The sequence below is a fragment of the Embiotoca jacksoni genome, unplaced genomic scaffold, assembly GCF_022577435.1.
Source record: "Embiotoca jacksoni isolate LCO1_2020_lvr unplaced genomic scaffold, fEmbJac1.0.p SCAF_31, whole genome shotgun sequence".
NCBI classification, from domain to species: domain Eukaryota; kingdom Metazoa; phylum Chordata; class Actinopteri; family Embiotocidae; genus Embiotoca; species Embiotoca jacksoni.
Window position 1 is genome coordinate 3454832 of NW_027185383.1, and position 17247 is coordinate 3472078.

General features: G+C 43.4%; 1 protein-coding gene across 1 annotated transcript; it reads left to right on the forward strand.

The window, feature by feature from the left end:
* Positions 1-3241: 3241 nt before the first annotated feature.
* col6a2 (collagen, type VI, alpha 2) lies at positions 3242-16888 on the forward strand. Its single transcript, XM_069164569.1, has 32 exons — positions 3242-3410; positions 5556-5644; positions 5740-5840; positions 5945-6088; positions 6704-7066; positions 7146-7166; positions 7255-7320; positions 7400-7498; positions 7608-7634; positions 7800-7826; positions 7942-7986; positions 8136-8189; positions 8268-8330; positions 8408-8470; positions 8590-8643; positions 8730-8765; positions 8861-8923; positions 9060-9122; positions 9216-9278; positions 9366-9428; positions 9532-9582; positions 9670-9768; positions 9852-9914; positions 10075-10110; positions 10203-10248; positions 10340-10492; positions 10590-10684; positions 11640-11821; positions 11926-12104; positions 12203-12241; positions 14330-14661; positions 15941-16888. Exons 2-32 carry the CDS (start codon positions 5572-5574, stop codon positions 16208-16210), a joined length of 3033 nt encoding a protein of 1010 aa, XP_069020670.1. The 5' UTR covers positions 3242-3410; positions 5556-5571; the 3' UTR covers positions 16211-16888.
* The last annotated feature ends 359 nt before the right edge of the window (positions 16889-17247 follow it).

Below are 17247 nucleotides of genomic sequence, written 5' to 3' on the forward strand. Positions count from 1 at the left end.
CCGATGGTACACCATCGGGAGCAATTTTAGGGTTCAGTGTCTTGCTCAAGGACGCTTAGGCATGTGGGCAGGAGGAGCTGGGAACCACCAACCTTCCGATTGGTGTGCAACCCAGTCTACTGACTGAGCTACAGCCTCCCTCCCAGGGCCACAGAGAGACTGACGGAAACAAAGACCATTCACACCTCAGGGCAATTTCTAGAACCACCAATTAACCTGAGACTAATGTTTTTGGATGTTGAGAGGAAGCCGGAGAACCCGGAGAGAACCCACGCAAGCACAGGGAGAACATGCAAACTCCGCACAGAAAGGCCCAGGACCGGATTCGAACCCTGAACCTTTTTGCTGTGAGGCGACAATGCTAACCAACTGCACCACTGTGCCGCCCTTGTTAAGTTATGTTAAGTGCCCGAAGACGACTTCTGTTGTCGTTTTGGTGCAGTATAAAAAAAAATGAAATGACCATCTTTCAGCAGGCTAACAGTGTTTTCGGCAGCCCGGAGTCGAACCCAAAAGGTAAGCAAGTCTTTGCCTGTTGAGGTGCCCTTGAGCAACACACCCAAACCACTGCTGCTGAGACTGACATCCGACCTTGTTGTAGAACAAGGACAAGAAGGAATTGCTCCTCCAGAGATGAAAAATGTACCTCTACAAACAACTTTTTTTTATTTTAGGATTTTACTCTTCTCTGCTCAATGTGCAGAAAATGTAGATGTAAATGTTGAAACTTTCTCTGTCCATCTCTCAGCGAGACACATGTTTTCTATTAAATCTTCACACTCACTGCTGCAGAATTTCTGTGGAACTGTCTCAGACTGTTCCACAGAAATGTGTCTTGGCTCTACTGCAGCTTTCCTGAAATGTCCTCTTTCCTCATGTTTACTGAAGCAATAGGAGCTTTCTCGACCATCTCACCCACAGACCCTTTTCAAACTAAATGCAGCGATAATGGCACAAGTTTTGTTTTCTATGGACTTGACTGTAAATTTGTGTGATTTGGGAACAGCTCTGTGTGTGTGTGTGTGTGTGTGTGTGTGTGTGTGTGTGTGTGAGATGCACTGAGGTAATGACTCCCAGCTGCCTTGTCTGAACAGAATGCACATCTGGAGGAAAGGAGGGAAAAGATTCTGCAAAGCAAAAAAAAAAAAAGAAGAAATCTTAGCTTATCTAATGTTTAATCGTAATATCCTGGTATTTTTTTCTTAAATATCCTTTCAAGAGCTGCACTGGAAAACATCATGAGGTTGTGAGTCACTCTTATACATTCACAGACAGTCAGAGAGATTAGGAAAACCCTAAAAACAAACTCCAGAGCTGTCACTGTATCTGCAGTGGATACACATAGTATGAATGTCGATCTGCTGTTTGACACTGTGGATTTGTGAGTTCATATTTTAATTTGTCTTTTCTGTTCTTCTCTCTGTGTCTGTGTGCACATTTTCTCATGAAGGGAAGTGAGTCATTCGGTGGATGGGTGAGAAAAAAAAAGTTGCAGCAATCTTTCCAGAGTGGAGCTGTTTATAATTCTAGAGCTGGTTATGCAGAAATCCCCCCAGACAGAAAAGCTCTTTTAGTCCATGAGAGAGAGAAATAAAGGAAAAAAAAAAATCAAATTAAGAATGTGTGTTTGTCAGAGAGAAAGAGAGAGAAAGAGAGAGAAAGAGAGAGAAAGAGAGAAAGAGAGAAAGAGAGAAAAAGAAAGACTGGTTTACTCTTATTCGGGAGGAAGGTCATTCCTATTCTATGAGTCACAGTTTTAATAGAGCCCAGAACACCCCCTCCTCCCCTCCCCTCCTCTCTCACCCCACACACACACACATTGCTCCCCTCCTCTCTTCTTCTCTTTTTAAGGAAAAACTCTTCCCCAGCCAAGACAGAGAGAAGAGCTTCACTGTAATAACTCTGGTCAGCAGCTGGCCTTCTCCTCCTCCTCCTCCTCCTCATCCTCCTCATCCTCTTTTCTATCTCAGCACTTCTTCTTCTCTTGTACACACCTGGCAAAATGCTGCCTGCTGTCTCACCTCCAACCTGATCACAGTCCCTCAAAGTCAAAGTCAACTTCATTGTCAATCCACCATATGTACAAGACATACAGAGAGATCGAAATATTGTTTCTCACAATCCCACGGTGTGCAAAAAAAAAAGATAAAACAAGAAAAGTATAAATATGTAACAATAAAAACCTTCAAGTAAAGTTAAATTAAAAAGCAGGAGGGTCCACTTGCACTTACAAGTACATTGTTTTCCATGCGAGTAAGAGCAGTGATGTCGAATGCCTTTCATGGGAAACTTGTTTCATTTCTTCAGGGACGGCCTCCAAATAGATCTTTGGTTGTTTTGTGGTCGTTCACATTCAGTGGATCCAAATGACCACTTCACCTCCTTCCCTGTATTGAATTGTGTCGTAGACATAGAGGCCTGTTCCTGAGATGCCTCCATGTGTTCTGCGCTGAATAACACATTAGTGGCAGTATGACAGGTTACTGCACAGCCAGCTCCACATGCCACTTCTGACATGGTGTAATCATCAATATTGAAATTAAATACAACCGGCTTTACATTCACAGTGTAAATGTAAGTCTATACACATGCAGATGTGGCAAATCCTCTAAAAAAGAGAGACCTCCCCGTTTGTGCACAAACTCTTACAAATACAAATAGGCAAACGGGTTACTGAAGCACCTACAAATGTATAAACATGGTGGGCAGACTCATGGACAGGCTACGAGTGTTTACACCTGGTGTAAACTCCTCTCACTCGGCCTGCTAATTGCAAACAGACGACCAGACAAAAGCGAGGGGAGTTAGTGTGTTTATGAGTATGGTGGGGTTACGTCTGCTCTTTATCCTGTTTTATTTCATTCTGACCCACCACATGTATTAGATTTGCTGTGAATACCTCCTAAATTCTGTATCTCGGGACATGAAAGCTCAGTGTGTCCCCAGGGTTGTCCATGTGCTCCACTAAAGGGCCACATGCACAAAGCAATCACATCTGATGCTGCTCTGCAATATGTGGAGTTTAAGGGAGAATCCTGCGACCCTTTGTCATCCTCCCTTGCTGGTGCATGGCAGTACCTCTGCTGCAATAGGCCACGGGTACACGCACGCGCGCACACACGGGTTCCAGCGGAGCCACGGCGCCTCCAAGCGGACAGCAGTGCGCACTGAGGTGCGTCGTGCCCCTAGAGGAGGAGGGATCAGAGCTCGTTGCTGGGGCTGGACCGGGACAGGAGGGCGAACGGACGGCTCTTTTGCGGGAAGTAAACGCGCATCCAGGGCTTTATTCCACACTTTCTCCTCCTGTGTCTCCCTTTTTCTTTCTCGGCTTTTCCTCCTGTGGAGATGAGGAGATAATCAACGGGGGAAACAGAGCTGCTTACGGAGTTTTGAAGTTGTAAAGAGTTAGGGTGAGTTGCACTTTTACGCACAACAATTTGCCAACATCTTTTTATGTCTGTTTCCCGCTTCTCCCCTCGTGCATCTACTTATTGTCCTCCCTGTTCCTCTTCTGTCTTTTCTGTCTTAAAACATTACCATCGACTTTTATGATAGTGTTGTCTCAGCCAATCCAAACTGCTGTGCGAACAAAGTTTGGATCAGCTACACTGCGCCTTTGAAAATCCACAAACTGCTTACTTAAACAAAGAGTGTATGGGCTCTATTTGTCGTGCTGTATATTTTGCATGATGTTCACCTGTGCACTGATGAAATGCTGTGAAGACTTCCACTCTCTCGTGCTGGACAGTGGCAGAGTGGCAGATAAAATCTGCAGGAGCGACTCGCAGCTGTTTGTCCGCTAGAGGGAGCCACAGCAAACCGTGTGACCGACAAAGTGTTAAGTGGCGTTAGAACTTCAAATGAGAAATTTAAGTCCCATGAGGTGATGCTGTTTTGTCTTGTGAGTTATTATCTTGTGGGAACAAGTTAAGATTTTGTTCCCAAAAGATAATCATCCTGTGGACACATGAGAATAACTTGAGCGCACAAAATAATAACTTGTTCCCAAAAGATTATGTTTCCGCAAGATAATAACTTGTGTGAACAATTTTTTTTATTTTTTTTATTTTTTTTAAATCTATCTATATCACCTTACAGGTCTTTGGGGGCTTTGTAGGCCTAAAAATAACAATTCTGAAAACGTTCTTAGTAGCATTGCTGAAAAAACCATGAGTTGATTTTATATTCAATTAGTTTTAATTAGTTTTGTTTTGCTGATGCGAACTCTAGTGGTAGAATATCTGCATCAGAAATGATACAATTATTTTTCCTCACTTCTTTTCCACTTGTGAGCGTTCAGATTCTGTACACTGTTAAATTTCAGTGTGCTGTAGTAGGCCTCAGTTGGCAGCGGATGACATTTGCTAACTCAAGGCTTTTTCCATGTTGACACTGCCCTCCAGAGGCCTTCCCTTCCCTCATTGCCGGGAGGGCCCCGTTATTTACAAAAGCTGCCACAATACTGGGGTCCCAGACCTTTTAAGGCCAACAAAGGCCTCATACACAAAGTCTCTAAGCTGGTTTGTGTTAATTTGATTGACTGCAATGTGGTTTGGAGTATAAACAACTGATGGGACTCTGTAAGGTGGACTCTGCACATCCATGTCTTTTAAAATTTTGCATATGGTCAGTGTGTGGGACCCCCTGATGGGTTGATGTGGCAGTGACAGCCAGTAAACCCAGGTTTGATGTGAGCGTGGGCAAATGCTCTCGGGGGCAGCAGATTTTGTGAAATTGTTTGGCGTAAAATCAAAATGTGAAGCTTATTATCATAATTACTCAACAGCCTGCTGTCTGTTCCCCAGTTGAAGCCACATGTTGTCAACAGAAGAATAATTTTTGCATTTTTCCCATGACTTCAAAGGATGAGGTATTATTTTATGATAAGACAATCAGCTAAATTTTTTTAGTCTCGGACTTTGATTAGATCCAACAGCGAGTTCATCAGATACTCAAGCCTGTATAAACCTAGTGCGACCCATTGAACTTCCATTGGTTATGGGTGCAATTTGGCAACATGGTAAGGTTTATTTTCTCCACTTTCCTACAACAATTGTCCACAATGAGTGAAATATTAGTCTATGCTGACCTTATTCGACCTTCCTTTTTGATCTTTAAACACTAAAAGAAGAGCCATATTTGACTCGTGATGCTTTCAAACCTGTTACATAACCACGTGGCAGCCATTTTGTTCCCTGGGCAATAGTCAGACATCTGCTTGTGGGACTCTTTAACTGATACCAAGTCGAAAAATTGAGATGAAGAAATGGGGAATATTGAGAATTACATGATAAAAATAGAATACCTGGTGAAATGCAATGCTTCACACTGTATTATTTTGCAAGATTATTATAATACTTGTCATTTTAACACATTCTCTCCATGGTTCTGTCGGTATAGGCTTTAAAATCTTTGCATGAATGTCTATATATTTTTGAAATTCATTCTTTTCTTTAATATTTTTTATTTTACAGTTTCATGAGATATTTATTTGATTAATTTTCAGAGACAAAGAAACAAACCCATTATTGAATGAGGTGTGTCTTGTGTGTCAGACAGGAGAAGAGGAAGATGCTGGGGTTAGAGGTCGTAGCGCTCTGTCTTCTTTTCGGAGCCCTGACTCATGGCCAGAAAGAGTGCCAAAGTGAGTGCCGTGAAACTGAACTCTTCAGTCACAGTCAAAGTTTAACAACATGGATCGGAGGTTTAAGTGTGTATTTCTGTGTGTGTTTCCTCCAGAGAAGAATGACTGTGCCATAGACGTGTACTTCACCATAGACACATCTGAGACCATCGCCCTGCAGGAGTCGCCCCCCGGATCGCTGGTGGAAAGCATCAAGGTTCCTTATTTATTTACGGTTTCATTACTTAAAAAGAGTCCATCTTGAAGGTGTCATCAGTTCTACACGACAGTTGAATAACACATTTTGTCTCGTTGTTGTAGCTTTTCGCAGAGAAGTTTGCACAGAGTTTGGAGAATGAAGATATCAGAGGTGTCGTTCAGATCAACTGGAACATCGGTGGACTGCATTTCTCCCAGACACATCCAGTGTTCAGCCCCATCCAAGCCAAGAACGACTTCATCAATGTGAGCGACACACACACACAAACACACACATCACAAAACATAAATAAAATGCTCCTGTCAGTTTTGATAAAGAGACATCTGTCAATATTAAAAAAAAAAAATGTTGGAAAAAGATTTGCTCTCTTTCTGGTAGAAGGGTCGACACCACTCATATCGGCATGTTAAATGAATATGAAGCAATTGTCAGTTAGCTTAGCTTAGCACAAAGATTGAAAAGGGGGAAACTCTTAGACTTGCTCTGTCCAGCAAAAAAACAAGATCTACCGATCAGCACCTCTAAAGCTGGTTTGTTTAATCCACACAAAAAACAAAGAGTAAAATTGAAAATGAGCTGCTTTACTGGAGGTTATCTACCCAAATTACTGTCTGGCAACAACGCATGTTGGTGACATGACAACCCCTTTCTAAGAAACCCCTAAAAAAAAAAGCTAAATGTAAGTTTTGCGTCACATTTTTTTGTACAGATTCAGACTCTTGGCTCTAGTCTTATATTCAATGGAGAGACATGAGTGTCCTTTACCTGTAAGAAAGAACAGAAGTATATTTCCCAGTTAATAATATGCCCAGTTTGTAATCAAACTTCATGAGATCACGTCAACGTGTTCATGTCTCCAGGCTGTCAGGAAAATCCGGTATCTGGGTAAAGGCACCTACACTGACTGCGCCCTCAAAGCCATGGCAGATGAGATGACGCGCTCGCCCTCGTACCCCTCAGCCATCCGATTCGCCGTGGTCATCACCGATGGCCACGTGACCGGAAACCCGTGTGGGGGTATTAAGGTGGCAGCAGAGGAGGCCCGGGAAAAAGGCATCCATATATTTGTCGTGGCAGCATCGAGGAACATCGAAGAGACGGCTTTGAGGGAGATCGCCAACAGTCCAGCGAAGGTCTTCAGGAGGGACTTCATGGCTGTGGATCTGAGCCAGGGCAGAGCCGTCATAGACAACTCAACTATTCAGCGGATGATCCAGACGATGGTAACACACAGATACGCTCACACATTAAAACATGGCTGCTGACTCTTCTGCTCACACTTTGTTTCTTTTGTCTTCACAGAAACATATGGCATACACCGAGGTAAATATCATAAAAATGTTATGAAAGTCAGGATCAGCTGCCCTCCTGTATCATCACTCATCGTTTCTCCTCATGTCCGATTTAACAGTGTTACAAAGTGACCTGCTTGGAGACAGAGGGGCCTCTTGGTCCGAAAGGCCACAGAGGACAGAAAGTGAGTTTTACATATGCACACATAGCATTTACACAACAGTCACTTTCATCCTCACACCTTTTCTTCTTGTTGACTGCAGGGAGCTAAAGGAGACAACGGCGATCCAGGACCAAAAGGAGAAATAGGTCGCCAGGGAGACCCTGGTATTGAGGGTCCTATTGGACAGCCTGGTATCAAAGTAAGAAGCCACGCTTTCACTGACCCAACACCCACTGCAGTGCAACAAATACTAACAATGTTTGAGATGATTTTATAATATATGATTCTCCTTTTTTTCCTCTCTGTAGGGAGAACCAGGTCTAAAAGGCGAGAAGGTGAGACTCTAGTTTCATTTTGTGTGGATCCAAATATCTCCCTTCAAAGATAGAGAAACAATATGAAGTTTATAAATGAATGAGAATATAGTCTGGTCTAACATCTTAATGGATAAGCACTGAAAGATCGTACATGAAATAACTGTTGATCTTCTGTCACTACAGGGAGAGATCGGCACTCAGGGGAAAAAGGTATGTGTTTCTCTGTCCATTTACAGTTTCTTACCTCACTGAATCTATTGATTAGAATTGATACACAGAGGTGATTTGTCTGTCTCATCAAATTGTCTCCTTTCTCTGTCATTAGGGTGTGTTTGGTGTTGCAGGACGCAACGGGACGGACGGCCAAAAGGTAGACTTCAAGGAACAACTTTTCTCGTGCAATTTAGGGAGGAAAAAAGAAACTACAATCATCACTGAAACCGTCTTATTTTAAAAGGCAAAATCCTTCGCTTTGGATTTTTTTGATTAATTTGTAATGTTGTGTATTTTCCTCTTTAGGGTAAATTTGGACGAATTGGCGCTCCAGGCTGCAAAGGAGACCCAGGCGACAGAGTATGTTATAAAACTACAAGTATATCCATACTGTGCTGTGTTATGGTCTACTTATGGTATGTGTTTGATGGTTTGCAGGGTCCTGATGGTCACCCCGGAGACGTCGGTGAAAATGGTTTTGGGGGAACTGGTGGAGACAAGGTACATCTACGCTTACTGCAAAAACCCAGTCCATCAACCATCCAGTGTGAGGTTAAACTCTGCTTTATTGTGTCTAGGGAGATTCTGGACGTCCTGGAAGATCTGGTCCTCCTGGCCCGACTGGAGATTCTGGACCAAAGGTAAAGCAGAACACAGGGACAGCTGCCCTGTGCTGGGACATAAATAGTAGGCCACACGTCGTGTTAAAATGGTCAAAGTGTTGGAGGTAAAAGGCTAAACTCTGGTACATCATCCGCAGGGAGAGAGTGGAAGTCCTGGATCACCTGGTCTTCCTGGATTGAAAGGAACCCCAGTAAGATGCATCGCCCAGTCAAATACAATCAAAGATAGACTCATTCACTTGCTTCAAGTGCCTCACCTATGTGTTGTGTTTCTTAGGGAGCCCCTGGAAATGCAGGAATCAGAGGCGAGCCAGTAAGAAGACCAAATTCTCTTACAACCAAATCTCTTCCATGCTTTACGTCTTTGTGTTTCCTGATGACTTCAGTGGCTCCTGTTTTGTTTTCCAGGGGAGAAGAGGTGAATATGGTCCAAAGGGTTCAGCAGGGCCAGATGGTGGAAAAGGAGAAAAGGTATGAGTTCATGTGACACAACTTTTAAACATTTCTCTGTTATAAACTTTTTGTATGGGCTCAAAGTACTTCTGTCTAGGTGCGCTTCATTATTTCACCACCAGGGGGTTCAAGGGCTGCTTTTACTTTGTTACAGGGTGAAATGGGACCTGAGGGTTTAAGAGGACTTGCAGGTGAATCAGGAAACAAAGGAACAAAGGTAGTAGGAACTGTTTCTTCGCATTAACTGGCATATACTTTTTGATCTACCTCCTTTTGTTGCAGCAACTGTCAACTTTACTTCTCTAAACAGGGAGACAATGGCTTGCCAGGACCCAGGGGACCACCGGGGGTAGCAGGGGAAGCAGGGAAAAACGTAGGTTCTAAATCACATTCGGGAGTCATATTTCAAAGTGCCTTAAAGAACCTCATCCAACTTGCTTTAACACTGTTTGAATTTTAGGGAACCAGAGGTGACCCTGGCGATGCCGGACCAAGAGGCGAGCCTGGACAGCTTGGACCAAAGGTTTGTACCTGTGTGTATGTGTCTGTAGTAGCATCTTCCTTGGTCCATTGTCAGGTCTGTAAATGCAGTTCTTTGTCTTGACTGCCGTCTTGTCTCTATTCAGGGAGACACTGGAAGACCTGGCTTCAGCTATCCTGGACAAAGAGGACCATCGGTAACATTCAAAAGCACTAACGCTGCTTACATATCCTAGCCGCAGTGGTTCACTTAGCTGATACAAATGTTCCCCGATGATGTGCAGGGCGACAGAGGAGAGAAGGGAAATCGTGGACCTCGCGGCGGCAGAGGAGACTGTGGTCAAAAGGGCGATCCTGGAAATAAAGGAACTCCGGGAGAGTCAGTGAGTAACTCCTTGGATGTAGTTGGACTTGTGTTTGGACTTGTGGAAGAGTTATTTAGTTACATGCTTCTTTCTGACAACAGGGTGAGCCAGGGTCCCAGGGCGAACTAGGACGGAGAGGATCAAGAGGAGAGCCTGGGCGTGATGTAAGTATTCAAAACCTGCACATGTAGGTTCTTTTCTCCATACTGACCCGCTGCAGAGGAATGTGTTACTATCACAAAGATTAGCGTTACCTGCTAGCTGTTACAACCTGAACAAAGCAGCGAGGCAGGATGTGATTTGATGCGTTCTCTTGCTCTACAGGGAGATCCCGGCCCTGAGGGAGACCCTGGCCTCACTGTAAGAACATTTAATCAAATCACAGTTTTACCACATCATCACAAACACTCAGCAGATATGATGGATGTAACGGATTCTGTCTCTTCCTGCAGGAATGTGATGTCATGAACTACATCAGAGAAACGTGTGGCTGCTGCGGTGGGTTTTGTTTCCACTTCTTATTCCTTCGTGATCTAAAACACTCTGTTAAAGCCTATCTGATCCTTACACTTTGCGTTTTCACCTCCAGACTGTGAGAAACGTTGCGGAGCCCTGGACATCGTGTTTGTGATCGACAGCTCAGAGTCGGTGGGGCTCACCAACTTCACCCTGGAGAAGAACTTTGTCATCAACACCATCAACAGACTGGGATCCTTTTCCAAAGACCCTCAGTCAGAGTCAGGTATATATGCCTATCACAAGTCTAATGTACAGGGCCAAGACTCTCCAAGATGGCTGCCAATTTAAGCATGTAATAACACAGCTGGTTGTGTTCCTAGGAACAAGGGTTGGAGTTGTCCAGTACAGTCACAGTGGGACGTTCCAGGCTATCCGCCTCAACGATCCCAAGATTGACTCATTGTCTGCTTTTAAGGTCTCACACACACGCACACACACACACACACAGACAGACAGACAGACACAAATACGTGAGTAAATAATGTTGATGTTTATTTTTAAGCTGTAGAACAGACTATTCTTATGTGTCTTTTGTCCAGATGTTTCCTAATTAATCAGATGTGGTTGTCTGTCGGAGCACATATGGCAAACTGATGTCAACCCAGTATCACGCCAAAGCATATAATACATTTGTCAGTCCGCATGAATATTATATTTGACCCTTTTCTGCTTACACTGTAATTCAAGTGGATTTTCATGTGTTTACTGACCAAACTTACGAGGCACTAACAACGAACACTACCTAGAAGAGTTCAATAGAAGTACAGACACATGTTGCTAGAACTGCTAATATGCTGACCACGCTATTTCTGCTGGACAACGCATACAACTGTCTTTTATAGAAATATGAAACACAAATTAATGTGTCCTATATAATCCAGACTGACTTTCATAGTTACCTGTCAGTTTCAAGATTTTTCCTAAATTTGATAAATGGTCGGTCCCTTTGAGGCCCACATGACTTTTAATTCGGTTAGTGCAATGCAGTGCAATGACTTTTTTACAGAGCCAGCCCAAGGCCTCAAAATGACTATCTAGAAACACCTTTGCCAAAGTAATGGAAGCTACTTCCTCTGTGTTCACACTCTGATAGACCTTTTTCGTGGCAAACATTTAGATTTTTTTTTATAGTAGGGGGAAAGCACAGGTGTATTAATGAAGGCTCAGTTCCATTAAGTGTGCCAGTAAGCCATGACAGTGAACTAGCATGCACAAAACCAGGACATCCCTAAGTGGGATGCAGCCATCATTAATACACCTTTACATCCCTCCAATTACAAGTCTAATTGACACAGTCATAACATGAAAAAGGTCTGTTGTGTACCACAGCGCATACACATCACTCACATCCCGTCCTCTTCGCTGTCCAGGAAGCAGTGAAGAGTTTGGAGTGGATCGCAGGAGGAACTTTTACTCCGTCTGCTCTGAAATACGCCTACGACAACCTGATCCGGGACAGCCGCAGAACCAAAGCCAACGTCACTGTTGTCGTCATCACTGACGGACGGTTCGACCCCAGAGACGACGACAAGCTGCTCACCTACCTCTGCAGGTACCACTCGGGGCTGTGCTTTGAGATTCATGACGAGCATTTGTGGAGAAGAAAGAAGCTGTATCTCAGTGCTTGTGTTTGTGTGTTGTGGTGCATGTGAACAGCGATCCCAGCATCGATGTGAGTGCCATCGGTATCGGAGACATGTTTGAACAGATCGAGGAGAATGAGAGTCTGAAGAGCATCGCCTGCAACAGGGACGGACGGGTGATGGGCATGAAACGCTTTGCAGACCTTGTGGCTGAGGAGTTCATCGACAGGATTGAGGCTGTGCTCTGCCCAAGTAAACTCACTCAATGGAAACTATCATTATGTACATGTTCCTCCAGTAACCTACGAGAAGCCTTTCTTACCTGCTCTCTGTCTCTATCTTTGCTTTAGATCCTATCATCGTGTGCCCTGACCTGCCTTGTAAATCAGGTAAGATTTGAAACATATTGTAGCATACACTCTTCTCTTTGTGTCCTTTTCTGAGATTTGACACGCTGTTTCAGCATTTAGGCCCAGGTTACCAGCTTTACTACGGCTCAATATGCTTCAAATGACACGCTTGTCAAACAGTGTCTGACAAAGTGTCACACTTTAAAGGGATTTTTTTTTAGACAATTGGTGTTTCTTTCTGACACTTCTTCTCTTCTTTTTGTGTACAACTAAGTACAAACATTTAAATGCATTTTGAAGAAAGTTTTAACCCATTATTGAATGACTCAACATCCTCTCTACCTCTTTTTGACAACAAAGAAGGCCTTTGAAGGTGGCAATTTATAACAGGGATAAACACTTTGACTTATAGATCTGGTTCTCATGAGAACATTTGAAGCATACTGATGCCACTAAAGCTATTGCTGTTTGGATTGTCTGTATGGGGGACTACATGATGGACATGATCTATTCGGATTGTCCACTTGTCCACTACATAGGCTAGCTGACAATGTAGTGGACAAGTGGACAATCTCATCAAAGCCTGTTGGGATTGAGACACATCGTGAGTTAACCTGCGACCGATTTGTTTGTTGTTTACGCAGCTGTATCTTTACACCTGCTTTGTTCTGGTATGCTTTAATCATGGTTCTGTAAAGTCGCTAAGATCAAACTAAACTTTTAGTTTAACTCGGTATACGTCCAGCATCTCAATTGGCTGTGTTGATGCGTCGTGTCTGTGGGACCCCGCCCACAATGTTATTCCGCCCACTTGTTGCAGATGGGGGCATGGCGGTGGGGCAAGCCCCGCCCCACTGGAAGCCCCTCGCCGAGGAAGGCAGCCTCTCATTGGTCCCCACCTCTTTGGAGAGTGTGGCCAACCTGCTGAACGGCCTGAGTGAGCAGCAGTACGGGGTTGGAGTGGCAACCATGGCGTACACAGCCCAGAGAGCCAAACTCGCCCAGGGAGTGGACAGGCAGCAGTGGACCCGGCTGTTCATCAACTCCTTCAAATATGTCTATGGAGACATTATGGGAGACCCAGAGAAAGCCTTAGCACTTTGCTAATGCTAATATGCTAATCACGCTACCTCGCCATTATGGATGCCAGTGACTAATAAGCTTATTGCTGAACATTAGTATAGATGTTATTCAAACTGTGGGCATTTTTTGTTTAACCGTTCAGGTGCAATATGCACCCAAGAATTGCATGACATGAAGCTGGTCTTGTCATAGGCTTTCAGAGCAGCGTTTCCTACAGTGACTGTAAAGGACGGGCCAAAAGTCAAAATCCTCCTCGTAAAATAGAGTTAACATACATGTACATTTGTGGCGCTGTCTCTTCTATGTCTGTTAGAAATACATACAGTACATATCCCTTCTTCCATCTTTGGGGAGGAACCTTTCCCTTCAAATGGAAAGCGAAAATCATTCATTTGTTGGAGGCAGATTGGTGTGTAAAGTCTTTCATATTCCTCTTGTACGGTGACTCTTTGATGAGGCCTCGTTTCCACTGTGAATCACGAACTGTTTTGCACATATCCATGGTTACGGCCTTTACTTTTCTCCTTGTGAATGACTCATGTTGGTGAAAACATGTGGAAAATATCTGGTTTTATATTTTACATACATATCACAGTATACTGTATATGAGTCAGGCGTCGGTGTGTGTGTATGTTTGGTTCATTGACTTGGCGCCAACAATGAAGGAATATTGTCCGTTCTGCCCTTGATTGGTGCATGTTTTCCTGCATGTGGCTCAGCTTGAAGGATGACTGGAGGAAAATGACCACAGAGTGGCTTTAGCCACATGTTATGGGTTCCTGTCAGCTCTGACTTCAACTTTCTGATGTGAAGAATATTGTTTTGTATAAAATGGAATGTATTCATGTTTTAATATTGCCTCAAGAGAATAAAAGGAGCAAACTAAAACAGTGCTTTCTTGATGAGGCCAATTCCTGATGTGAGAAAGTTCAGAAGAAATCAAACGGCTTCTCGCATGTCTATTATTGTGGGGTTTTTTTTGTCTTTGAAGCATCTGTTTTCCGGCTGTAGCTCACTGAATATATATATGTGTGTCTGTTCCAGAGCCTGCCGTGGCTAGTTGCGTCCAGCGGCCAGTGGATTTGGTGTTCCTGCTGGATGGTTCTGAGAGGATGGGACTGGAGAACCACCGCAAGGCCAAAGAGTTCATCGATAACGTGGCTCGACACCTCATCCTGGCAAACGGCCCAGCAGACGAGAAGAATGCCCGCTTGGCTCTGCTGCAGTACGGCAGCCCCACCGAGCAGAGGGTGGAGTTCCCGCTCACACATGATCTCACAGAGATCTCCGATTCACTGGCAGCTGTGAAGTACATGGATTCCTCTTCTGCTTTGGGCAGCGCTATCATCAATGCTGTCAACAATCTGGTGTTTAAGGTATAACAACTGTACACACTGATTTAGTATATTTTTGTTAAAAATGGGCATTTCAGACAGGTATTCCATGACAGACACATTTAAAGTTGCAGTGTGTAGGATTTTGTAGCATCTGGCGGCGAGGTTGCAGACTGCAAACAACTGGACGCCCCCTCTCCACCCCTCCCCCCCCCCACCCTAAGTGTAGAAGAGACCAAAAAATCCCTCTCTTGAGCCAGTGTTTGGTTTGTCCCTTCTGGGCTACTGCAGAAATATGGCAGTGCCACATGGTGGTCTCCGTAGAAGAAGAGCCGCACCCTATGTAGACGTGAGGGACTTGTTCTAAACAAAAAAACTCAATGACTCTTACTTTTTAGTTGATAATGCAATAATGAAAACATAATTATAAATCTTATTTTCAAACGGACTGCAGCACCATCATGTGCACAGAGCAGGGGGAGACAAAACTTTTGTGTTTAAGTGTTCCAAGTTGAGTCACCTGATCCACATCAGTATACACATGTTTTTGTGATCACTGGCACGGACGCATCTGCAATTTCATCATGATAATGAGCAGAGAGTGCACATCAAATTTTGTGTCAGGAAATTGGCAACAGAGACTGTTGAAATGCTTCAAAGAGTCTCCGGCAACGAAGCAACCAGCCTGATGAGGTGTTTTAAGAGAGATTTGTGTTTTAGAAGGCAGACGTCACTGTCACAGACCAAGAAAGCAAATAGGTCAGGAGCCAGCGCAAGGTCAGAAACATTCAGCTCAAACAACCTTAACTGTGGAGCCATATGTTTAGTTTCCCACCTGCAACAGTACAACCGTCACTCCCCACAACCCATACTCATCAGATTTGGCTCCCTGTTACAACTTTCTGGACTCCAAAAAAAATGTGGATCACTCTTGGTGCTGCATACCATTCACATGCAACAGAAACAGTCTCCAAACTCTTTAGATCCCTTTAAATCCTACACTTGTCCTTTAAAGGAATCATTTTTTTTTAATTTTCTTTCTTACTGAAAGCAAGATGAAAAGGTTGATACTACTCTCATGTCTGCATTGTTCATTTAAAACAATAAATGATTAACTTTGCGCAGCATAAAGGCTGGATTTAAAACTCTATCTAGCAACACCTCAAATACACACACCGTATCTCATGTGTATTATCCGTACCCAGTCAAAGATAAAAACGAGTGCGTTACCTGTTCCCGTCTTCTAAGCTAAGCTAAGAGCCGATATGTATTTCCCCAAAATGTCGAATTATTTCTTTAACACTGTATGTTGTGTTTGTAGGGTAATGACCGCTTGTCACGCCGCAATGCTGAGGTGGCCTTTGTATTCATCACTGATGGCATCACATCCGGCGACCAGCTGGACGAGGGTGTGAGTGCCATGAAGAGAGCTGAAGGCATTCCCACGGTGATCGCCATGGGAACCGACACGGATGAGGAGGTGCTGCAGAAGGTGTCGCTAGGGGACATGTCGGCCATCTTTAGAGGAAACGACTACACCATGCTGAACAAGCCTGCATTCTTTGAGCGCTTCATCCGCTGGATTTGCTAGTGAGGAACTGTAACGCTCTACTAGAGTATCTTCTAGAGTTAGAATCCATAGAATGAACGAAGGACCCGCTCCTTCAGTGTATGTAAACACACACAGAGGCACCACCCACACCTCTGTAATCATTATCATTACTGGAAGTAAGGCACTGAGATGGCTACACATGGCTACAGTCGTTATGGATGAAGATTATTTCACAAAAGCCAAAACAATACTGACACACACAATTAAGGCACACAATATCATTTGTAACTTGGTTGGTCTTTTCCTTCTAAATCTATGGTTAGCATAGACACTCAGAATTTTCCCAGAGGAGAGGAGGGGTTTATAATTATTGAATGTGTACAAAACAAAATCCAGGCTTTATTTTTGTTTTTTATTATTGATTCACAAAGTCAGTTTTTACATTAAAGGTGCTAAAGTAGAAAAAAAAAAAAAAGGACAAAGCCAACTGACTGGTTATGAAAACCTTTTTTTTTACATCATGTTATGCTGTAATTATTGTAGTTTATTCAGGGTATAAAAAAACATGTTGACATGTCTTCTCCAGGGAAAAACACGCACACAAATCCCAGACACAATCAACCACACACAAATGCTGCATATACATTGGCACACAAACATAAAAGAACCAAATGTGTAAACATGAAGTCCAAATAAAGCTTAAAGTTGTGACCCCAACACTGCCTTTTGTGTTTGCCAGATATATATGTGCTGTTTGTTTATTTCTGATTCATGTGCAATTAAATCAATGCAACACACAAGGAAGTGGCTTTAAATGAGTTAAGAACGAAAAAAACAATATGAATGTAAGTTGATTTTGTCATTTACTGACATAATGCATGCAGAAGATTACACAATTCCCACTGCTGAGGTACAATCTTTATTCCCAGCATAAACATCTGGAACCAATTTGGTCCGAAAAGAGAAGTTAGAGGTTATTCAAGTGGACGTCAGCTTGTCTCCCTCTGCTGGACAGAATCATGCAAACCAATAAAACTAGCTGTAAAAGGACTGAGTTATTATCTGATTATATATCT

What these genes read in the sequence shown, in the direction of transcription:
- col6a2 (XM_069164569.1), top strand. Translation starts at nt 5,572, where the DNA reads ATGCTGGGGTTAGAGGTCGTAGCGCTCTGTCTTCTTTTCGGAGCCCTG. An exon ending in CAGGAAACAAAGGAACAAAG is followed by an intron (nt 9,123 to 9,215) that starts GTAGTAGGAACT and finishes TTCTCTAAACAG; the next exon opens with GGAGACAATGGCTTGCCAGG. An exon ending in AGGGAGACCCTGGCCTCACT is followed by an intron (nt 10,111 to 10,202) that starts GTAAGAACATTT and finishes CTCTTCCTGCAG; the next exon opens with GAATGTGATGTCATGAACTA.